Source organism: Vulpes vulpes, chromosome 2 (genome assembly GCF_048418805.1).
Source record: "Vulpes vulpes isolate BD-2025 chromosome 2, VulVul3, whole genome shotgun sequence".
NCBI classification, from domain to species: Eukaryota; Metazoa; Chordata; class Mammalia; order Carnivora; family Canidae; genus Vulpes; species Vulpes vulpes.
Window position 1 is genome coordinate 5,116,297 of NC_132781.1, and position 24,576 is coordinate 5,140,872.

At 42.4% G+C, this 24,576-nt stretch overlaps 1 protein-coding gene across 4 annotated transcripts in view; it reads left to right on the top strand.

The window, feature by feature from the left end:
- Positions 1 to 5,842: 5,842 nt before the first annotated feature.
- Positions 5,843 to 24,576, top strand: part of RNF157 (ring finger protein 157) — a 78,902-nt gene continuing 60,168 nt past the window's right edge. For 3 of the 4 annotated variants that reach the window (XR_011999516.1, XM_072746608.1, XM_072746609.1), the window contains exon 1: positions 5,847 to 6,079. Coding sequence is in view for 3 of the 4 variants with exons in the window: in XM_072746608.1 (XP_072602709.1) it covers positions 5,992 to 6,079 (88 nt within the window). In the remaining variant the exon portion in view is untranslated. Of the gene's footprint in view, positions 6,080 to 24,576 lie in introns of all 4 variants that reach the window. The other variant, XM_072746610.1, reaches the window with a different exon arrangement.

Consider the following 24,576-nt stretch of genomic DNA (forward strand, 5'->3'; position numbering starts at 1 on the left):
GGGCCAATTCCCTGCCCTCTCCAGGCTGCAGCTGCCTCATCTGTCAGGTGAAGGGGCTGGACCAGATGACCTTTAGGCCACTTCCAGATCTGATGCTCCAGCCAGGACACACATGGTTAAGAAACCCTAGGTAGAAAGACGAAAATTCGTTCTAATTTTCTTCCTTTGAATTTCTAAGTAACCACAGTCAATCATTGGTTAAAGAGGGGCATAGGGGCTGTCACCACGGCTGCCTCTTTCACACTCTGGTTTCTCTGGGTCGCAGGAGACAGAGGCTGGGCTTTTCGCCTGCCTGGTGTGTTTACCGGAGAAGGGCAATGCTGGGCTGAGATGCTAGCGGTGCATTCTTTTCACACTGACTTCATCGCGCAGAATGTGCAGCCCCAGGTGGGGGCTGAGCTCAACACCAAAAGCAGGGCCGAGTGGATGAAGGCATAAGTGAGTGTACTGAGACAACCTTACAGGGTCTGCTACTTGATAGAATGATCTGGAAGTAAAGGAAAATAGGGGCACCTCGGTGCCTCAATAGGTTAAGCATCTGCCTTGGGCTCAGGTCATGATCTCAGGGTCCTGGGACCGAGCCCTGCATGGTTGTGATGGGGCTCCCTGCTCAGTGGGGAGTCTGCTTGTTCCTCTCCCTCTGCCCCTGACTCGTGATCTCCCTCCCTGTCTCTCTGAAATAACAAAGAAAAATCTTTAATGGTAGTAAACTAAAATAAAGTATAACAGAACAGACTCTCCTAATTTGTTTTAAAGATTTTATTTATTTATTCATGAGAGACACACAGAGAGGCAGAGACGTAGGCATAGGGAGAAGCAGGCTCCCCACAAGAAGCCTGACACAGGACTCAATCCCAGGACCCCCGGATCACGGATCACGACCTGAGCTGAAGGCAGACGCTCAACCACTGAGCCACCAGGGCTTGAATAGGATTAAGGTCCCAGGTCCCTCATTTCTGCAGATGCCAGATGCCCAGGCAGCAGGGCTAAAGCTAGGGAGAGACGGTTGAGACGCCTGCAAGGCAGTGAGTGTGAGCGCCACGTGAAGGTCACGCGCCCTAGCACCTTACCCTGCTCACCCTGGACTCGGCCACGCTGGGCCGTGTAAGCATCATCTTTCACTTCGGTCTTAAATGGAAAAGTAGATTAAGAAGCTACAAACCCCACTGAAGTTTGCTGCCGTGTGAACAGTTCTTCTTTGTTAGTGGCACACAGCTGAGGAGGAAACTAACAATGAGGAATTCACATTTGGCAAGAAGCAAAATATGAAAAGCCTGATTGCTGGCTTCCTAATGGACAAGGTTATTTTCCTCAACAGAGAGCAGTAGGTTGCCAGAGGAACCATCTGCAGGGTTCGAAAGCATTTAGGATCAGACCCTCTGTCGGTGTCAGCCTAGTCCACTGATGGGGAGTAGGATGTGAAATTCGTTTCTGGTTGTTTTAGCTTTAATCCACTGAAACCATGGCCCAAGGACTTGAGAGAGGTATCAGGGGCCATGTGTTGCTGATGGGGCCCTATCTTTTGGAGAGACCCTGCACTCACTCAAAAGAGCCAGAGGTCTAATCTTCCGATTAGCCTAGCAGGGACAAAACGGCCAAGCAAGCAGCAAAGAAGGGGCCTGCCCTGGCCCCAGCCCCTTGGGTCCTGGAGGCCTCCCACCCCCCACCTCCCCACCCCCACCCCCACTCCCCCCCCCCCCCCCCCCCCCCCGGGGCTGTCTTGGGAACACTGTGCTACACACAGGGCAGCATCTGTCAGCTTTTCACCTGCAGGCTCCCTCTCCTTCCTGTTAGAGGAATCTGTGAGAATCGTTCAAATGAGTGGATGTGTCACAAAGGTGGAAAACGCACATCTGAGCTGAAATCAGGACAGCCCAAATGAACAAAATTGAAAGCTCTAAGGGACGAGCTGACCTCGAAATTACTCATCCCTGTGCTCCCCCCACCCGCTTCTCCTTTCTCCCTTAGACCCAAGGTTGAGAAAAGCTGGAACCTGATAAAATGTGTGTGTGTGTTTTTTACCTCCCAGCCTTGAGTGGATGCTTAGAGGAAGCCCCTGAGACCCTTCAATGCTGGGTTCTTAGCGGAGATTCTCCCAAGGGCTGCATCTGTAGCATGCAAATGGAGAGGATGCTGTGAGGCTATTTACACAAAGGATGTCTGGTATTTGCATGTAACATCCCCACGCACGTGGTGCCACCCCTCACCAGACCATTTATTCAAGTTAAAAGCATTTTTATGGCTCTCTTGATGGCAATCGCTTCTGGATTTTTCCTTTGTCTGCGCCGTCTTCTCCCTCAGGCCTTCTCCCTGGCCCAGATCCCTGGCAAGCAAACCAAGTGGCGCCACGGAAGGACCAGAGAGGAATGCGGGACTAGCCCCGCAGAGGTGGCTGGCTGCTGAAAGGCTTGGTTGCATATCTCTCCTCCGCCCTGGGCACTGGCTGAAGCTCTCTTTTCCCAAACGACAACACCATGTGATTACATTGTAGAAGGTGAGACTTGAACTCGATTCCCAGGAAGTCTATTTAAGCTACAATTTTCTCTGAACTATCCCCTATCCCTTTCTCTTCTGTCTCGGGAGCCTAGAGGGCTGGTTATCACTTCTTATTTATTTTTAAAATTAATTACAAAGACTTTTTTTGAGTAGATTCCACACCCAGTGTGAGGCTTTAACTCACAACCCTGAGATCAAGAGTCACATGCTCTACCGACTAAGCCAACCAAGCAACCCTACTGCTTTTATTTATTCTATTTATTTATTTATTTATTTATTTATTTATTTAATTTATCCTACTATTTCTTTTTAACTGAACATTGATTGACTTATTGTTTCTTTACAAACAGCCAGTGAGGGTTAGGTTATTTTGCTTTATTTTATTTTATTAAGAATTTATCTTTGGGGCACTTTTGTGGCTCAGTGGTCGAAATGTCTCTCTTTGCCTCAAGGCATGATCCCAGGGTCCTGGGATCAAATTCCGCCTTGGGTTCCCCACAGGGAGCCTGCTTCTTCCTCTGCCTATGTGTCTGCCTCTCTCTGTGTGTCTCTCATGAATAAATAAATAATATCTGTTTAAAAAAGAATTTATTTTTTTAAAAGATTTTATTTATTTATTTATTTATTTATTTATTTATTTATTTATTTATTTGACAGTGAGAGAGAGAACATAAGTAGACAGAGCAGCAGGCAGATTGAGAGGGAGAAGTAGGCTCCCGGCTGCGGAGGGAACCTGATGCAATGTGGGGCTTGATCCCAGGATCCTGACATAATGACCTGAGCCAAAGGCAGATGCTTAACTGACTGAGCCACCCAGACGCCTCTAAGAATTTATCTTTAAGTCATCTCTATACCAAACATGGGGCTTGAATTCACAACCCTGAGACCAAGAGTCATATGCTTTATGGACTGAGCCAGCCAGGGGCTCCGGGGCCAGGTTATTTTACAGACGAGGAGACTGAAAATTGGTAAGAGCTTTGTCCAAAGTTACCTAACTGGGGTCTTGATTATTCCAACTCAAAGTCAGTGCTTTTTCTCTGTGTCAGTTTCTTCAATTGTGAAATGGGGGTGTTAATAGCACATACTTCATAGGGTGGCTTTGACAGATGAATGCTTTAGTATGTAAAGCGCTCAAAACAGCGCTGGGCACACAGAGAGTGTTCAATAAACGTCCACTAATATTATTGTGCTATCCCTTGTTTTTCTTTTCTTTTCTTTTTTTTTAAGATTTATTTATTCATTCATAAGAGACACAGAGAGAGGCAGAGACACCGGCAGAGGGAGAAGCAGGCTCCAAGCAGGGAGCCCGATGCGGGACTCAATCCCAGGACCCCAGGATCATGCCCTGGGCCAAAGGCAGGTGCCAAACGGCTGAGCCACCCAGGGATCCACTATCCCTTGTTTTTCTTTACTAGTCTAAGCTTTGGATTCCTGACTCATTCGTGGGAGGAGGAACCAAGTTATAGGCTTGGACAGTGTTATCTAGGATGAGGAAGGAACCTGTTTCCCAGACTCAGAGCAGGTTGAGCTGGGACCAGAACAGATGCTTGCAAGTGACAGAACTGAGCTGCCCTATTGAGCCACATGCCCGGCTGGATCTGACCGAAACCCTCAAATACGGAGAAGCCCATAGGAGGATGGTGCGGGATGTTGAGGGCAGGAAGAACAAAAGTTTCTGAGTGGAGCCCAAGATTATAAGGCTACATTTTACTCTGCAATGTGCTGAAGGCCTTCTATCTTGAGGTGGTTCTAGATTCTTTACGACTCGTATTTTACTTTATTGGTACTATAAGGTAGGACCTGCATCTGGGGAAAGGAGTAACGAGAAGGACATGAGTTCCGTCCCAGAGCTATGTCTGGATGCTTTCTAGTGGTTACTGCCAGGGGCTGGAGGTAGGGCTCTGGACTCTGTCAGGGAGCCCTGTGCTGGAGAGAAGGCTGCCCACCAGCTTGTCTGCGCCAGGGACTTGGCTTGTAACTCAAGCCCTCCTCATAGCCATCAGTCAGTATAAACAATGGGAATGTGTTCCTGCCATGCTCTGGACTTTTTCTTTTTTTTAAAGATTTTATTTATTTATTCATGAGAGGCAGAGAAAGAGAGAGAGGCGGGGACATAGGCAGAGGGAGAAGCAGGCTCCATGCAGGGAGCCCGATGTGGGACTTGGTCCGGGGACTTGGGGATCACGCCCGGAGCCAAAGGCAGATGCTCAAGCACTGAGCCACCCAGGTGTCCCATGCTCGGGACTCTGGAGAAAACCAAGGCAACTGGGCCTACGTGTGGACCCTTAGCACCAGGTCTGTTGGCTACTGCTGAAAAGAGGGCAATGAAAACAGCAAAATATAATCAAGAAAGTGCTAGACTCTATTAAAAAAAAAAAAAAAAGGCTTTGCGAGCTTAATCAAGGGAACTGGACACTCTACTTTAAAGATTGTGAAAAGTTGTTGAAGTCATGTTCTAGCAGTTGAAATTTCTGCTGATCAGTCCACCCTCTCGGAAAACAAAAACAAAAACACCACCAGACCCACAAATAAAACAAAAGGCTTAAAATACAGATGTCTATAATCAAGCTTTTAGAGGGCTGCCTTCCGCCTGTCCGAGCCTCCCACTGCCTTGTGTGTTTTCATCGAGGAGGCCTCTCCGGCTCGGCCAGGCCCCGCGCGCCTTTCCCTGCGCTGACTCTTCGCACGCAGGCCTCCAAAGTTTCCCAAAGATGCAATCAGAGGTTGGACGTCTTGATCTTTATCTTGGGCTGGTGCTCTCCAAACCTCAGGGCTGCGGGAGCCGCCTCAGGGACCCATCCACCGCGTGCATGTGATAGAGCTCGGAGCTACGTGAGAGGGATGGTGTCATCTTCCTAGCGGGTCGCCAGCGTTGAGCAACCTCCGCGACCCCTGGGGGGTGGGATCAGCGGAGCGCTCCGGGGCGGAGGCGCTGGGGGCGGAGAGACGCTGCCTCCACGCAGCCCTCTCTCGGCTCGGGATGCGCTGGGGGCGCCCGGGGGACCCCTCTGCGGGCGCCCGCCTGCCCGCTCTCTGATGCCAGGGGCGCGGCTGGAGCGGTTGTCCCCCCGCCGGGCGGCCGCGCACCGCCTCCGTGGGCCTGGGACCCGGGCGCCCTGGGGTCCGCAGGAGCCCGGCCCCGGCCCGCTGCCGGCTCCCAGCTCGGGGACCCCCGCGGCTCGCGCCGCATCCCGCCGCCCATTGGCTGGCGCGCCGCCGCCGCCCCGCCCCGCCCCGCCATTGGCCGCCGCCTCCGCGGGCCCCGCGCGCGAGCGGTCGCTGACATCACGCGGCCTGCGGCGGCGGCGGCGCCCCCGGCCCGACCCGCTGCCCCCTCGCAGAGGCGCCGCCGCGGGGCCCGGCGGAGGATGGTGCGCGGCGCGCCGGGGGCTCCCCGCCGCCAGAGCCGCAGCGCCGAGGCGGGCAGCCGACCCCCGCTCCGCGCGCGGGGCGAGCGGCCGCGGTGAGGCGCGAGGGCGGCGCGGGCGCAGCGCCATGGGGGCCCTGACCAGCCGGCAGCACGCGGGCGTGGAGGAGGTGGACATCCCGTCCAATTCCGTGTACCGCTACCCGCCCAAGTCCGGTGAGGGCCGGCGGGCCGGGCGCGGGACGGGTCTGGGGGCCGCGGGCGGGGGCGGGGGGCGGGGGGGCCCTCCCCTGCGCCCGGTGCGCCCCTTCCCTCGGGAGCCGGGGGCGCGCAGGCGTGGGCCTGGCTTCGGCCCCCGCGCGCCCAGGCCTCTGGAGACGGAGGCACGGGCGCGGGCTGCAAGTCGGCTGCTCCGGGCGAAGGGCCCCCGCCTGCCGGAGGATGGAGGCCCGGGATGCGCTTGCAGGGCTGGCGCGGTGCGAGAGGCTGTCGGCGGCCCAAGAAGTGTGTAAGACAAATGTGTGGGAACCTGAGTGTCCCAGGCAGCCCGGCTGCGCCTTTGCCGGAGTAACGGCAGACCTGGTGTCTGGAATGGGGATAGCTCGGGGACGGGGCACAGGTATTTAGAATGTATGGAAGTGCTAACGTTTGTTTTCAGAATCCTTAAAAAAGGTAAGCGCCTCCAGCCTCCGGGTTGTGGCATAAGCGACGGAGGCGGAGGAGGGATTTTTGACAGCGAAGGATAGAGGATCGCAAGTGGATTGAGCGCCAGCCAATTCTGAACTGCGGGTGCATGACCTAACTCTCTGCTCTTTATTTTTCATTGCTTTTTTTTCCCCCCCCCACCCAAGACTTCTGGGCACCGGTGGCTACCATCTTCTCTTTGGCCTAGGACCCCATGAGGATTTTGGTGATCTTGGAGAGGTGTCAGAATTGGAGCCTTAGAATAAAGACATGCTAATGAGATGAGCTGGTTTCCCAGCAGTGTGTCCGGTTTGTGCCAGGTGGAAGCAGGGACCAGACAATGAACCTGCACCCTGCAGAGAGTCTGCCGAGAGCTGAGAGCTGTGTTTCTCGCTGCCTTTGTGCCAAAGAATGAATCCTTGCCTAGATGAATATGATTAAGAGCTGTTTTAAAACAGTCTGAGATAAAGCTGCGGGTCTTTAGTGTTTTAATAAAACTCTAATTATGACTGTATGAAACCAATGCCAAAGGAAGCATGCACTTTGCTTTTTAATAGATAAAAATGTGCACAAGTATTTGGGAGTGTTTTTTTTTTTTCTTTTGCTGAAATCACTTAGCTTTTATTGATTAGAATATAGAGCATGTTTTGCTGAGCTTGGGATTTCAGCAGTTTGCAGTCTCAGAAGAGGATTCACCCTCCCTTCACGTGTGGGAATTAGCATAGGTAAATCTCTAGAAGGCTGCTCCCTAAAGGATATTAATACAAGTGTGAATCTTGGATGATGATCATAAAAGGATAATGGGCCCAAATTAAAACTTTTCTTAACCAACACTGTCAGTGGTTGACAGTCCGAAATAATTCTCTCCACTCCATCCATGTTTTAAAAGTGTTAACTAGTTGTAAATCACTTCTAATTGGAAGTTATGTATATGAGAAATATTTATAGCAGGGGGACCACATTACTTATGTTGAAGATAAAACACAAAAAAAGTATCAGGGGCCCCCTGGGTGGCTCAGTCAGTTGGGAGTCTGCCTTCAGCTCAGGTCATGATTTTACTTCCTTCTTGGTGGGAAGTCTGCTTCTCCCTCTTGCTCAGCCCCTCTCCTCTGCTGGTTTTCTCTCTCTCTCTCTCTCTCTCTCTCTCTCAAATAAATAAAATCTTTAAAAAAAAAAAAAAAAAAAAAGAATCAGAACATTCACGTCCCAGTCAGCAAACCTTTGTGTACTTGAGAATTTCCATGAACTTGTATGCTATAGTCTGGAAGCATCTCCCACCCTTCAGCTGACGTTTAAATTGTGTAGGATGATAGTATCATAGCCCTGAAAGGAACCTTTGGGAATTTGGCCCAAGACCCATTCATTTCACCAGGAAGAAAATGGAAGTCCAGAGAAATAAATTAGCATGACCAAGGTCACCCACCCAGTTAGTGCTGTTCTTGCTAAGCCACCAGCCTCTGCCTTTCACAAGGATTTGGACTTGTGGTGATTTGTGGAAAGGAGGCTGTTCTGCATCAGAACTGAGACAAAACTCAAAGGCCCGTCCTTGTTGGGGAGTCAGACCAGGTTGATTTTGAGAACTTTTCTTACCTTCAATACTGATAGAACAAAGCAAATGACAGAGTCCACTTTCTTCAGGTCACTGGCTAAGCTGGGGACCTCTGGCTCTCTGGAAAGTCTCAGGCTCTGCTGCCTGTGGAATAGTTTCCAAAAGCAACTCTGTCATCCATCCCTGCAGTGATGGTCACAGCGCCCAGCAGAATTGCTTTCCTTATTTTATATTTTTGGAGGAACCCCTTAGTTTTGTATGCTCGTTGAACTGGAAACATTTAGAAATTATTGAGAACGGCTGATTTCATGTTAAAACTTAGGTTTCTTTTTTTAGAGATGGGTAGAAATAAAATAGCCTAAATTTTTTTATGATTATTTTTAGGGAGCGCTTGAGTAGCTCAGTCCATTAATCCTCCAACTCTTGATCTCAGCTCAGGTTTAATCTTGGGGTCGTGAGTTCAAGCCTTGCATTGGGGACTTCTTTAAAAAATTATTTATTTAAAAATTATTTTTTGAGTAAGTAATATAAGTTACATGATTCAGAGTGTTTTTTTTTTTAATTTAAAAGATTTTATTTATTTAGAGAGAGAGTGGGGCTGGGGTGGGGTGGGGTGAGACAAAGGGAGAAGGAGAGAAAGAAATCTCCAGCAGACCTCCCCTCCCCACCCTGCTGAGGGCAGTGGGAGAGGTTGGACTCGATCTCACGACCTTGAGATCATGCCCTGAGCCAAAATCAAGAGAGATGCTTAACTGACTGAGCCACCCATGTGCCCCTATGTTTCAAAGTTTAATAGAATGAAAAGTCATACAGTGAAAATCCTGTTTTCACTGCACTGTTCATCCACCCAGTTTCTCCCCATACACCTCCCATTCCTCTATAACTACTTTTGGTTTCTTTGGGATTCTCCAGAGTTTGTTATGCAAATACAAGCATACATGCTATTTAGACTGTTCTGCACTTTTCCCCCACTTTTAGAAAGAGATTTTATATTTTTAAGTAATCTCTACACTCAGTATGGGGCTTGAACTCACAACCCCAAGATCAAGACACATGCTCTACTGACTGAGACAGCCAGGCACCCCCCACCCCCACTTTTAGAGATATTAGAGATCTTATATTATTTCCGTATTAGAGAGTATCTTTGTCTTTTTTTTTAACAGCTATATAATACTCTTTTGTATGCCAATACCCTGTTTTAACATAGTTTTCTATTGATGAACATTTGGCAGGTGTTTTTTTTTTCCAATTTTTATACTCTTGCAAACAGTGCAGCAATGGTTAATGTTATACATATGTTCTTAGGTGATATTTAGTGTGTTAATATATGACTATTAATCATTTAAATAGCAAGGCTTGGTGGGAGCTCATTTCTATATAATATTTCTGCCTTAACATAGAAAGCTATTTATAGCACTATTCTGTATTTGGTTGTACCTTTGTAATTTTTAAGTTAGGAGCTATGCTTGCTTTTAAATTCTTCTCTAAGGTCTTCACTTCTTTAAAAGCCCATGAGCATTTGTTTAACAAAGGAATGGCTTTGCTAACATGGTTTTTATGCACACCTGCTCATCTTTTGAAAGGGGTATCCACATTGATAAAAGTCATCAGGTCTGCTCTCTATCCAGCAAGAAATGGGCATACTGTAAAGACAATTTAATTAATTACATTTCAGCACTTAATGAATCTAGTTTATTTCTTTCTGTGTATCTGAATAAATTAAATAACAAGAATTATTCATTTTGCTCAGGTTGCTAAGAGCTAAACCTATTATAAAAATTCAGAATGGTAGAGTCCTGAGCAGCTAACATTGTTATTCTCCAAATTTTTGTAATATTGGAGTACATATATGTTATCACGTGAGTCCGTCCAATGGCAAGAGCAGTATTTAAAGCACGGGTAATGTCTTTGTCCACCAAATAGTTATGAAAGTCTCTCTTAGCTTTTAAGAACATCAATATTAGTTTTGAAACCAAGGACTTAAATATCTGGAACTTACTATAGAATAAAGAATTGTTTGGTTCTGGCACAATTTGATTGATACCTCAAAATTAAGTAAATTCCTGAAACTCATAGTAAATATATTTAATACCACAAAAAACCTAAATGTTGCTCCATTTAATGATGAAGTCATCAAGATCAAGAGTTCAAATGCTAGTGTTCTTTTTCTTTTGAGAGAGAGTACAGACGCACGCACATACACATGTGCACATGTGCTCAGGAGTAGAGGGGAGGGGCATAGGGAGAGGGAGAGAATCTTAAGCAAGCTCCATGCCCAGCACAGAGTCAGATGTGGGCTCAATCTTATGACCCTGAGGTCATGACCAGAGCTGAGATCAAGAGTTGGTTTAATGGGCTGAGCCACCTAAGGGCCCCTCAAATGCTAGTATTATTTTTTTGTTTTTATTTTTTAAAGATGTTATTTATTTATTTATTCATGAGAGACACACACACACACACACACACACAGAGGCAGAGACATAGGCAGAGGGAGAAGTAGGCTCCATGCAGGGAGCTCAATGTGGGACTCAATCCCGGGTCCCCAGGATCACACCCTGGGCTGAAGGCAAGCACTAAACTGCTGAGCCACCCAGGTGTCCCAGTATTATTTTTTAAACGCTTAAAATGTAGTACTTCTCCTCTCTTTTTTTTTTTTTAAATATTTTATTTCTTAATTTGAGAGAGAGTGAGTGAGAGCATGAGCAGGAGGAAGGGCAGAAGGAGACTCCCAGCTGAGCAGGGAGCCCCATGTGGGGCTCCATCCTAGGACCCCGGGATCATGACCTGAGCAAAGGCAGACGCTTAACAGACTGAGCCACCAGGCACCCACCTCTTGAAACCTCTAATATTTTTATTTGTACTTCACTTCATTATTAGCAGACTGATTTCTTTGACTTCTTGGTTTTGTCCTCAGATTTAGGGCCTTTGATTTCCTTATATGATATGGTTATGTTCTTTTGTTCTTTAGTCTCTCTTTGTTACCATTAATGTACTTTATTGAGCACCTGCTATGCACCAGTATATAGATTTTCATCCTTGTGCTCAGTGATTGATTCCTTTGCCAAGTAGCAGGATAGTCTTCAAATCAAGTTTGTAATTTAAGATAGAGGTCATAGAAGGGAGTATTAACAGTACAAGCTATTTGCATTAACAATACAAGCTATTTGGTGACAGAATCAGGATGCTCTAAGAAACAGAATCAATAGGGGGCACCTGGGTGGCTCAGTGGTTGAGTGTCTGCCTTTGGCTCAAGTCATGATCCTGGGCTCCTGGGATCGAGTCCCACATCAGGCTCAACACAGGGAGCCTGCTTTTCCCTCTGCCTTTGTCTCTGTCTCTCTCTGTGTATCTCTCTTTAATAAATAAATAAAATCTTAAAAAAAGAAAAACAATCAATAGGAAATAAATGTACATTTAAAAAATATATGTATATTCCTTAAAATAAAATGGTTTATTTTAGGGAATTGGCTCCTATGATGGTGGGGGCTGGCTAGTCTAAAATATTTAGGGCCCGCCAGAAAGCTGTAAACTCAGACAGGAGTTGTAGTCTTGAGTCTGAAATCTGTAGAGCAAGCTGGCAGGCTGGAAACTCAGGCAGGATTTCTGTGTTAGAGTCTTAAGACAGAATTCCTTTTCTAGGGAACCTCAGTTTTTGTTCTGGTAGTCTTCAGCTGATTAGATGAAGCCCACCCACATTCTCAAGGGTAATCTCTTTTACCTAAAGTCAACTAATTATAGATGTTAATCACATCTACAAATACCCTCACAGCAACATCTAGATTAATGTTTGGACAAACAAGTGGGCACCATAACCTAGCCAAGTTGACACATAAAATTTAACAATCATAGTGGCTTCCTATTTTAACTAATTATTCTTACAACGTAGGTGCTAAGCTCAAGGTTTTAGTTGCTGAAAGAGTGCTTTTGCTATGAAAACATTTTTCTAAAATCTAAAAATTACAGCCTTTAAAAATGATTATTTAAAACTTGCACTTCTTCTAGAATTTCAGGACTTATCATCTAGTGTCAGAGGTAGAATGCGGGCATATGTAGATAAATAATACAGACTATACCATAACCAAGTGGGGTATATCCTGAGAATGCAGTTGGTTTAATATCTGAAAGCAATGTTAATATTTTATATATCGATGTTTAATATCAATGTTAATATTTTAGCATAATAAAGGACAAAAACCATATGATCATTTCAATAAGTGGAGACCAAACATGTGACAAATCTAGACTTTTCAAGATGAAGAACACTCACCAAACTAGGAATAGAAGGGAACTTCCTCAACCTGATAAAGGGCATCTATGAGAATCCCGTGGCTAATATACTTAATGGTGAAATACAGAATGCTTTCCTGCTAACTTCAGGAACAAGGCAAGGATGTCTGCTTTTGCCATTCAGGGTTGATGGGAGATTCTAACTAGTATGGCAAAATAAATAAACACACATGTTTTTTGTTTTTTAAGATTTTATTTATTCACTAGAATCACAGAAAGAGGCAGAGACACAGGCAAAGGGAGAAGCAGGCTCCTCAGAGGGAGCCTGATGTGGGACTTGATCCCAGGATCATGCCCTGAGCTGAAAGTAGATTCTCAACCGCTGAGCCACCCAGGAGTCCCACACATACACGTTAAAAAGGATATTTTAAAGGCACCCAGATTATAAAGGAAGAAGTGAAACTGTCTATTTACAGATGACATGATCCTGTATGCAGAAAATACCAAGGATTCCACAAAAATACTACTACACTTAATGAGTTAGGAAGGTTGTACCTCCAAGATTAGCAAACAAAAATCGATTGTATTTTATATGCAAGCAATAATCTGAAAATGCAATTAGGAAAGCATTAAAAAAAACAAAAAGAAAGCATTTCATTCCCAATAACATCAAAAAGAATAAAATTCTAAGGAATAAATTTAACATAAGTGTAAGACTTGTACTCTGAAAATTCTAAAATGTTGCTGAGATTGATGCTTTAAAGAGATTTAAAACAATCTAAGTAATTAAACATCTCATGTTGGAAAACTCAGCATTGTCAAGATGCCAACGTTCTCCAAGGTGATCTAAAAATTGAGTCAAAGTTCCAGCAGACTTTTTTTTTTTTTTTTAAAGAAATTGACCAGGGATCCCTGGGTGGTGCAGCGGTTTGGCGCCTGCCTTTGGCCCAGGGCGCGATCCTGGAGACCCGGGATCAAATCCCACGTCAGGCTCCCGGTGCATGGAGCCTGCTTCTCCCTCTGCCTGTATCTCTGCCTCTCTCTCTCTCTGTGTGACTATCATAAATAAATAAAAATTAAAAAAAAAATTTAAAGAAATTGACCAGCCGATTCTTATATTTATGTGCACATACAAAGGATCTAGCATATCCAGAACAATTTTGAAAAGGAAAAACAGGGGCCTGGCTAGCTCAGTTGGTAGAGCATGTGACTGTTGATCTCTGAGTTGTAAGTTTGAACCACTCACTGGGTGTAGAGAGTACCTAGAAATAAAATCTTAATTAAAAAGGAAAAAAGAAATGGAAGAACAAAGTTGGAGGACTTTCACTATCCAATTTAAAAAATTATTATAAAACCAGTGTGGTATCGGCAAACAAAAGTTATATAGATTTAAAAAAAAAAAAGTATATAGATCAATGGAACAGAATTGCAAATCAGAAATAAAACCTTAACATTTATGGTCAGTTGATTTTGACAAAAGTACCAAGACAAGGGGTGCCATGGGTGGCTCGGTAAGTTGAGTGTCTAACTTTGGCTCAGGTCATGATCCTGGGGTCCTGGGATTGAGCCCTGTGTCTAGCCTAGCCCCTACAGCTGGCTCTGCGCTCAGCAGAGTCTGCTTCTGCTCCCTCTCTCCCTCCCCCCACTTGTGCTCACTCTGTCAAAGTCTTAAAAAAAAGAAAAAAGTACCAAGACATTTCAAGAGGCAAAGGAGAGTTTTTTGTTTTTGTTTTTGTTTTTTTCCAACAAATGCTGCTGGGACATTTGGATAATAATAAGCAAAAACCAAAAAAGACTTAGTTCTTCACATCACCAAAAATTAACTCAGGATGGATCACAGAATGAAAACACAAGTCAGTCACACAGGGGGAGAAAATATTTGCAAATTGTATATATGATAAAGGATTTGTATCTAGAATATATAAAGAGGGATGTCTGGGTGGCTTAGTGGTTGAGCATCTGCCTTCGACTCATGGTATTATTCCAGGTCTGAGGATGGCGTCTGAAATCAGGCTCCCTGCAGGAAGCCTGCTTCTCCCTCTGCCTATGTCTCTGCCTCTCTTTCTGTGTCTCTCATGGATAAATAAATAAAATCTTTTTAAAAAAAAATATAGGGCAGCCCCGGTGGCGCAGCGGTTTAGTGCCGCCTGCAGCCCAGGGCGTGATCCTGGAGACCCTGGATCGAGTCCCACGTCAGGCTCTCTGTATGATGCCTGCTTCTCCCTCTGCCTGTGTCTCTGCCTCTCTCTCTGTCTCTATGAATAAATAAATGAAATCTTTATAAAAAATAAAATAAAAAAATAAAAAAATAGAATATATACAGAACTTGTATAATTCGGTAAGAAAAAGACACCCCCCCCCAAAAAAAAGAAAAAGCCAACCCAACTAAAAAAGGAACAATAGTCTTGAATAGACCTTTCTCCAGAAAAGGTATACAAATGGACAATAAGCACATGAAAAGATGCTCATCATCATTAGCCATTAGGGAAATGCAAATCAAAGCTACAATTAGATACCACTTCACACCCACTAGGATGGCTATAATCAATATAACAACTAATAACAAGTGCTAGTGAGGCTATAAAGAAATTGAAACTCTGGTACCCTGCTGGTAGTAATGTAAAACAGCGCACTTGATTTGGAAAACATTTGGCAGCTCCTTAAATGACTCAATAATTCCACTTCTAGGTAAATATACGCCCAAGAAAAATGAGGAAAAAAATAAATCCACACCAAAACATGTGCATGAATGTTCACAGTAGCAGCATTTTTCATAATAGCTAAAAGGTGGAAATAACCCAAATGTCTATCAACTGGCAAGTGGAACAGCTGATAAAATGTGATAAGTCTATACAATGGAACATTATTTGGCAATAACAAGTAATGGCAATTATTTGGCAATAACAAGTAATTTGGCAATGAAGTATTGGTATTTGCTTCACCATGGATGAACTTTGGATACATTAATGTTAAGTGGAAGAAGCCAGATGCAAAATGCTATACCTTGTATAATCCCAAATATCTGTGAGGCAAATCCATTGAGACAAAGTAGATTAGCAAATGTGAGTGACTGGGGGAGGGGAAAATGAGTGACTGATAATGGGTTTCTTTTGGGGATAATGAAAATGTCCTAAAATTAGTGCTGAATAGTTGCATAACTGTGAATATACTGAAAAAACCATTGGATAGTACACTTTAAATAGGTGAATTATATGTTGTGTGAATTATATCTCAATAAAGCTGTTTTTAAAAATGGACCTAAATGTTAGAATGAAAACTGTAAAACCCCTAAAAGAAGACATAGGAAAAAATATTTATTTGATTCAAATTAGGCAAAGAGTTCCTTGATAGAGTATCAAAAGCACAATCCAGAAGAGAAAAAACTGATAAATAGGATTTCTTCAAGATTAAGAATGTTTCTGCTTCAAAGGACAAGAAGATGAAAAAACAGGCCACCTTTTGGATGAAAATATTTGCAAAATACACAGATAAAGGCTTTGCATCAAGAATATACCAAGAACTTGAACTCAGTATCAATGTGGCAACCCAATTAAAAACTGGACAGAAGAGGGCCGCATGCATGGCTCAGTTGGTTAAGTGTCAGACTCTTAATCTCAGCTCAGGTCTTGATCTCAGAGTCATGAGTTCAAGCCCCATATTGGGCTCCACACTGGGCATGGACCCAACTTAAAAAATAAGTAAAAATGGATAAAAGAGTTAAATAAAGATATCACTAAAGAAGATACAGAAATGGCCAACAAACCCATGGAAAGATGCTCAACACCAGTAGTTATTAGGGAAATACAATTAAAACCACAATGAGATAGGACTTCATAACCACTAGGATAGCTACAATAAAAGAAGACAATGTCAAGTGTTGGTGAGAATGTAGAGAAATTGGAATCCTTGTGCATTGCCCATGGGAATGTAAAATGGTAGCAGCCACTTTAGAAGAGTTTGGGAGAGTCTTAAAAAGGTAAACATAAATTTACTCTATGATCTAGCAATTCACTGCCATGAATCTATCCAGAAGATTTACACACAGGCATGTATGCAGATGTCCATAGCAGCATAGTTCATAATAGCCAAAAATGAGAAATAACCCAGATGTTCATCAACAGGTAAATGGATTAATGAAATGAGATATAATCATACCATAAAATGCTGTTTAGCAATTTAAAGGAATGAACTAGTGATACATGCTGCACTACACGGATTAACCTCAAAAACATTGTGTTAAGTGCAAGAGACTGGATGTAAGGCTGTGTTATGAGTCCCGGTATATGAAATGGCTAGAAAAGGCAAATTTATAGAGATAGAAAACAGCAGTGTTTGCCTACAGGTAGGGAAGGGAGTAGGAATTAGTTGTAAATGGGCACAAAGGAACATTTTGGGTTTGTGGAAGTGTTTTCAGCTGGATTGTGGTGATGGTTACCAAAGTCACTGAAATGTACGATAGATGAATAACACCTCAATAAAGCTGTTAAAAATAACAGTACAGAGGGGTTTATGCCAATTGAATAAAATACAGAGAAGACCTTGATCAAAAAGTGTAGAGTTCTTGGGAGCAATGGCTCCTCTGAACACATCACACATCGAAGGACTCCCAAATCGTCCAAAGTGGGGAATAGCATTTGTAGTGGCCTTGGAGATTGCTGGTGTGCTTTTAACAATTTTTTTAAAGTTTTTATTTTAATTTTTAAATACTTTAATTTTTGTGTAATCTCTGCACTCAACATGGGGCTTGAACTCCCAACCCCAAGATTTGGGAGGGAGGTAGGAGCCAAAAGAGAGAGGAACCAGATGGTGTGCTAAAGAAGATTTATCTCTTAGAGGTATAGGTTGTAGGGAGAAAACTAGAAGCATAGAGATTTGCTAGGGAACTATAATCTGATAATCCACTGTCATCAAACTACGAAAGGGCTGAGGTCTTGACAAGGATGCTTTGCACAAAGCACACATTCAATGTTTTTGTGATTTTGATGGCTGACATTTTTAACCTGGGTGACCAGAGAAGTAAGCACCATTGACAGACATTGGGAATCTGGGGCAGAAACTGCTTATAAGTGAATCCCAAATGTCAGCTGGGGCTTTACTGTTCCTTAAGATCTAGGTAAATTAGATACTTACCCACTGTCCCAAATCATAGAGTATAGACTTCTAATGCCCTTCCAAGATTTCTGTGAATTCCCACATGAGCAGTGGGACAACCATGTTGGCTCATGAGCTCCAGCTTGTTGTCTCTGCCCCCCAATAAATGTGACTTCAGTCCATTCTTCAGTTTCTCCAAAAAATTCCATTCACGTAAAGTATTCAAAATGTAAATTCTACTAAAGATTTGTGGAGGTTGATGAAGTTGAGTTTACATTGCAGAGATTCTGTAGAAATAGTAAGGATCATCACCCTAAACAGTACTTCAGCTAGGAGTTTCACTGGCTCTTAAGTTTAGCGACTGGAGCCTTTCTCCATGCTGTTTCTTTCCTTTTACTTTTCCTTACTCTTCCCTTTGAGAAAAAAAATTAAAAAGCAGGTCGAGTTGTATCAACAAATAACAAATGTGCCTATGCCCTTGATGTGTTGCTTTCCATCCTAAGTAGCTCATTAAGGTATATTCCAAAAAAGATTGTGCCTTTGATAAGAGGAGTTCTGTGACAGTTCTTAAGATAAGATGCTCTTTATTTGTCCTTCTCCCAGAAAAAAAGGGTTATTCACTGAATTTGAAGCAAAGGTGGGGTATGTAGGTGAAAAGATATGGTAGGTGGTTAAAGATTGGACTGAAACTCCAAAGAAAGATCAGGGGAAAATGTTTGGGAGCATAGGAAGAGAGAAGCTGATGTGTGTTAATTGCCCCCTGGGCCTAACAACAGTCCTTTGAAAGAGGTGTTACTATACATTTTATAGATAAACCAAAGCCCCCAAAAGTTAAATAACTTGTCCTCAGTCACACAATGGTAGAAGGCAGCACCGGGATGAAATCCAGCTCTGTCTAAATCAGAGCTTCTGCTTTGGTTTTATGAGGGAGAGAGAGAGAATGAAAGAAAACGAGAGACCTGAGCTCTTAGAGACCTGTCCATGTTTGTGGGCTGTGTGAAAGCATGGAACAAGTGGTAGGTAGGAAGAGACTCAGAACCATGAGGATTTTGAAAGCCAAGGGGAAAAGAGCCTCAGAAATGAGTGGAAGTCTTCTGAGCATTCATAAGGTGAATGAAGTGTGAGAACGCACTTGGCCTGCCAGGTATTCCAGGGAAGTCTCAGTAGAGTGGTTGAAAGCCCTGCAAAGGCTTGAGGAGTCATTGGATGTGGGTGGGAGCAGACAGGAATGACAGATGGGTGTCCAGTGGGCAGATTTTAAGGCATGGCATACGAACTCTTTTTGTATTTTTTAAGTCGGGAAGACCAGAATATGCTTGCAGCGCAAGGCAAGCAAAAAACAAACAAACAAACAAACAAAAAAAAAAACAACAAAAAACCAATGGAAAGAGGAATAGAAACATTGAGAAAGAGTGGTCGTTGATTAGGTCTCAAAGAAGTAGAGGCTGTTAGGGATAGGAACTCAAGTGGAAAAGTTAACTTTGGGACAGGGAGAGAAGAACTATCTTCTTGAGACCAGAAGAAAGTACGGATAGAAATATAGGGAAGTTGCAAGGTGTTGAAACTTGTGTAATATTGAGGGATTTGAGGGAATGTCACAAAGTAGAAGGAAGACTGAGGGGTCAGGGTTGGGACCTTGAGAATGGGAGGAAGGTTTGGATCTGTTGATGTGTGCCTTGCTTCTAATACTGTAAAGCTACAGTTATTAAAACTATATTGTACTCAAACAGAAACTTCATTGTGCTCATTCAGAATAGAATAGAGTTGAGAGCTAGGTATATATAGCATGATAAAAATAGTTTTTCATTTTAGTGGGGGTAATGGAACATTCAATAATTGGTGTTAGTAAAGTTTCCTGTTTGGAAAAAAATAATTAACCCCTTATCCAACACAGTCCATAAGGACAAATTCCAGATGTAAAAACAATCAAATAGCAACAATAACACCACACAGGAGGGAAAAAAGCAAGCAAGCAATGTAAACTAGAGAGCAGGAATGTTCATCAGTAGGGAACCAGTTAATCTGGGCACTCAATGGGAATATAGTGTAATGGTTAAGAGTACACATAGGCATTCTGGAATAAAAATAGCTAGATGTGGGACCTGACATTGCCTTTTATTAGCTGTGTGACTTTGGATAAATAACTTGCTTTCTCTGTGCATTTATCATTGGTTCTGTAAAATAAAAGAATTTGTATCACCCACCTGACAGGGTTGTGGGAGGGATAACCTATGTTAGTACAGTGCTGGTATGGAGTAAGTCCTCAATATGAGGTTATTGTTATGTAGTCATTAGGAATAATGAGTTCGATCCACAAGTGCAGACATGAAGGATGCTTACAGTGTATTAGGCAAAAAAAAAAAGTAACATGCAGATCAATATGTGTAATATCCCGATTAAATTAAAAAAGAAAATAAATAAAACAGAAAACCCGAACAAGCATATGTATATATGTGTAGGAAAATCTGGAAGGCCACAAACAAATTGTTAATAGTGGAATTACTTCTCACGGAGTCGAGTTGGATTATCACTTTTTAAATTATATATTTCCATGTATATTTATTTTTTACTTTTTGCAAAAGGTATGTTTTACTTGCATAATTTTTTAAAGATCTGATTTTGGGGATCCCTGGGAGGCTCAGCGGTTTAGTGCCTGCCTTCGGCTCAGGGCATGATCCTGGGGTCCCAGGATTGAGTCCCACGTCGGGCTCCCTGCATGGAGCTTGCTTCTCCCTCTGCCTGTGTCTCTGTGTCTCTCATGAATAAATAAATTTAAAAAAAAAAAAGATCTGATTTTAAGTCATCGCTACACCCACTGTGTGGCTCAAACTTCTGATCTAGGATCAAGAGTCCCACATTCCACCAACTGAGCCAGTGAGGCACCTCTTGTGATTTTTCAAGTAAAAGCATGGATGGGGTGACTGGGTGGCTCAGTTATTAAGCAGCCAACTCTTGATCTCAGCTCAGGTCTTGATCTCAGGGTCATGAGTTCGATCCCCACATTGGGCTCCACACTGGACATGGAGACTACTTTAAATAAGTAAGTGAATAAATAAATAAATAAATACATGAATAACAAAAGGAGTGCTGTAGTATTAGAATTGAGTCAAATAGAGATGTTTGAAAAAATTTCATTTTTTTCATTTTTGTGACTGAAAGCTTAAAGTATGTTATTGAAATACCATGTAGGTAAAGATTTTCAAAAACACGAAAATAGGATTCCCATAGCCAATTTTCTCATATTTTAATTTTGTATAAAATTATTTTAAGATACAGTTCCATTTTCTGCAGTATTCAAGTATATAGCTCCATTAGTTCAAAAGCAGGTAGCTGAAGATTAATATTTTTCACTTAAAGGCAGAATATTTCTTTACTATGACATCAATAAGAACACAAAAAGAAGAAAAGATTATTTCCCTATCAAAATACCATTAACATTTAATTCAGAGCTGGAACAAATAGTCCTAAAATTTGTATGGAACCAGAAGAGACCCAAAGGAAAGTTGAAAAAGAAAACCAAAGATGGTGGCATCACAACTGTGGACTTCAAGCTATATTACAAAGCCATACTTGCCAAGACAGTATGGTAACTGACACAAAAACAGACACCTAGATCAGTGGAACAGAATAGAGAACCCAGAATAAACCCTCAACTCTATGGTAACTAATCTTCGACAAAGCAAGGAAGAATATCCAGTGGAAAAAAGACAGTCTCTTCAACAAATGGTGTTGGGAATATGGGACAGCCACATGCAGAAGAATGGAACTGGAACCTTTTCTTCCATATGCAAAAATAAACTCAAAATGAACAACCTAAAGGTGAGACAGGAATCCTTCAAAATCCCAGAAGAGAACACAGACAGCAACCTCTTTGACCTTGGCTGCTGCAACTTCTGGCTAGACACATCTCCAAAGGCAAGGGAAACAAAGGCAAAAATGAGCTATTGGGACTTCATCAAAATAAAAAGCTTTTGCACAGCAAAGGAAATAGTCAGCAAAACCAAAAGACAACCTATAGAATGGGAGAAGATTTTTGCAAATGTTTTATCAGATAAAGGGTCAGTATACAAAAATCTATAAAGAACTTTTCAAACTCAACACCCAGAGAATAAATAATCCAGTCAAAAATGAGTAGAAGACATGAATAGACATTTCTTCAAAGAAGACATACAAATAGCCAACAGACACATGAAAAAATGCTCACTATCACTCAGCATCAGGGAAACACAAATCAAAACCACAATGAGATACCACCTCACACCAGTCAGAATGGCTAAAATTAACAAGTCGGGAAACAACAAATGCTGGTGAGGATGCGGAGAAAGGGGAACCTTCCTACACTGTTGGTAGGAACGCAAGCTGGTACAGCCACTCTGGAAAACAGTATGGAAGTTCCTCAAAAAGTTAAAAATAGAGCTACCCTATTATCTAGCAATTGCACTACTAGGTATATACCTCAAAGATACAAATGTAGTGATACAAAAGGGCACCTGCACCCCAATGTTTATAGCAGAAATGTCCACAATAGCCAAACTATGGAAAGAGCCCCATTGTCCATCAACAGATAAATGTATAAAGATGTGGTATGTATATAATCAATGGAATATTACTCAGCCATCAAAAATGAAGTCTTACTTTTTGCAATGACGTGGATGAAATTAGAAGGTATTATGCTAAGCAAAGTAAGTCAATAAGAAAGAGATAATTATCAAATTATTTCATTCATATGTGGAATTTAAGAAACAAAACAGAGGAGCATAGTGGAAGGGAGGGAAAAATAAAACAAGACATAATCAGGGAGAGAGACAAACCATAAGAGACTCTAAACCATAGGAAACAAACTGAGGACTGGCTGGAGAGGAGGGACATGAGGGATGGGATAACAGGATGATGAGCATTAAGGAGGCCACATGATGTAATGAGCACTGGGTGTTATGTAAAACTGATGAATCATTGAACTCTACCTCTGAAACTAGTAATGCACTATATGTTAATTAATTGAATTTATTTATTTTTTAAAGATTTACTTATTTATTCATGAAAGAGAGAGAGACACACACACACACAGGCAAAGGGAGAAGGCGGCTCCTCACAGGGAGCCCAATGTGGGACTCGATCCCAGATCCCAGGATCACGACCTGAGCCAGAGGCAAGCGTCCAACTGCTGAGCCACCCAGGTGTCCCTAATTAATTGAATTTAAATTTTATTTTATTTTATTTACTTTTTAAAAATATTTTATTTATTTATTCATGAGAAACACAGAGAGAGAGAGAGGCAGAGGGAGAAGCAGACTCCATATAGGGAGTCTGGGACTCCAGGATCACGCCCTGGGCCAAAGGCAGGCGCTAAACCGCTGAGCCACCCAGGGATCCCCTGTATTTAAATTTTTAAAAGGGAAGATTACTTATGAATCTTGTAATAAAAACTCCTACTTAGCATAACGTAGTGGCTAAAATCCCAAATACGTTTTACTTTATCATTTAATCCACACAAATTACCAAAATTTTTTGCTTGCTCAACATTTTTGAGTTTTGTTTTAGTTATATAAAACATAAAGTTTCCAGGACTTAAAAAGCTTAAAATCTTTGATTTGCAGTTGTGCCATGGCAGTAAATAAATTGCTGTTACTTAGAGCCCTAGACAATTGTTGTTGTTGTTTTTTCCAAAGCCTGTGTCTATAGGCAGATACACTTCAGTAATTTCAGAGATTTGTAAACAAAAGTTGTTTTTTTAAATTAGAATTTCTGTTAACATTTAGGGTATCTGTAAAGTTTAACACGTACAATGTAATGATATGATATATATCTATCTTATAAAGTGATTACCACAAGATGTGCCTTCTTAAGTCCCACAAAGAAATTGAATATGAATTCTGATTAAGAAATTACAGCTAACTTGGGACGCCTGGATGGCTCAGTTGGTCAAGCATCCGACTCTTAATTTTGGCTCAGCTCATGATCTCAGGGTGGTAAGAGTGAGCTCTGCCTTGGGCTCCATGCTAGGCATGGAGCCTGCTTAAGATTCTCTCACTCTCCCCCTCCCTTCGGCCTTCCCCCTCCCCCTCCCAAAAGAAATTATACCTAACTAATAATGAAAAACTTGCAGTTTATCTATTCGTCATATATGTCCCCATTAGCAAATAGGCAAAGCATTGTAGCATAGTACTTTTTCCCCTGCCATTTCTGATTTTAGAGCATGGTTTACGCTAAGAAGTAAAAAATGTGCACAAGCAATCCAAAAGGCATTTTTTTCAGGATCAGTTAGTGCATTAGGTGTTACTGTTTGCTGATACGGTAGCTGTACATGACTGCACTGGTTTGTCCCTTTAGACAGCTGGGGCAGAGAGAAAGCTTTATCCAGGCTGCAGATGGCGGATTTGTTCTTTCTCACTAGTCTATCTGGGGCAGGTTATTAGAGGGGTCCATTTCAGAAAAGGGAACAAGCAAACTTTTGGTTGCCTTAAGCTTATTTTCTTTTTTTTAACTGGTAAGGTATTTGTATTTTAAGTGCAGCAAGGGAGATCATCTTTTTAAAGGAATTTTGCACCACCTCTGCTACTCAAATGAAAAGTCCTTTTTTCATCTCTCAAATATTGACCCTAATTTTAAATCTTTGTATATTTGTGTTCTTGATTTTTTAATGTAAGGCAAAACTACAATTAGCTTTATATTGCTTTCTTGATCATTTCTTCTCTTTTAATATTATGGCCCAAAAAAGGCATTTCCAATAGAATCCTCTTGCCATCTTTAACCCTATACCCCCCAAGCTGCTAATGCTCTCTTCTTGTTAGGATCAATCACTGCCATCTGTAAGTTGATTATCTGGATTTCATTGTCCCTTCATTCCTCATGTGACTGTTCACAGGTACTAGAAATCAGCACATCCCACACTGAACTGAACCATATAGCTCTAGACACCAAACCTGCCTCTCTCTGTTCTTTATCCATGACTTGGGCAAGCCATCCATTAATGTAAACTCTTTTATTTTATTCTAGTAATTTCTATCCCCCACACAGGGTTCGATTTCACGACCTGCAAATCAAGAGTCATATGCTCTACCAACGGAGCCCAGCAGGCTCCCCAAAATCTTTAACTTTTAAAATTTCAGCTAATGTATAATAAATATATAATCTCTAGTGTATAGAAAGTATATTTTGGTAA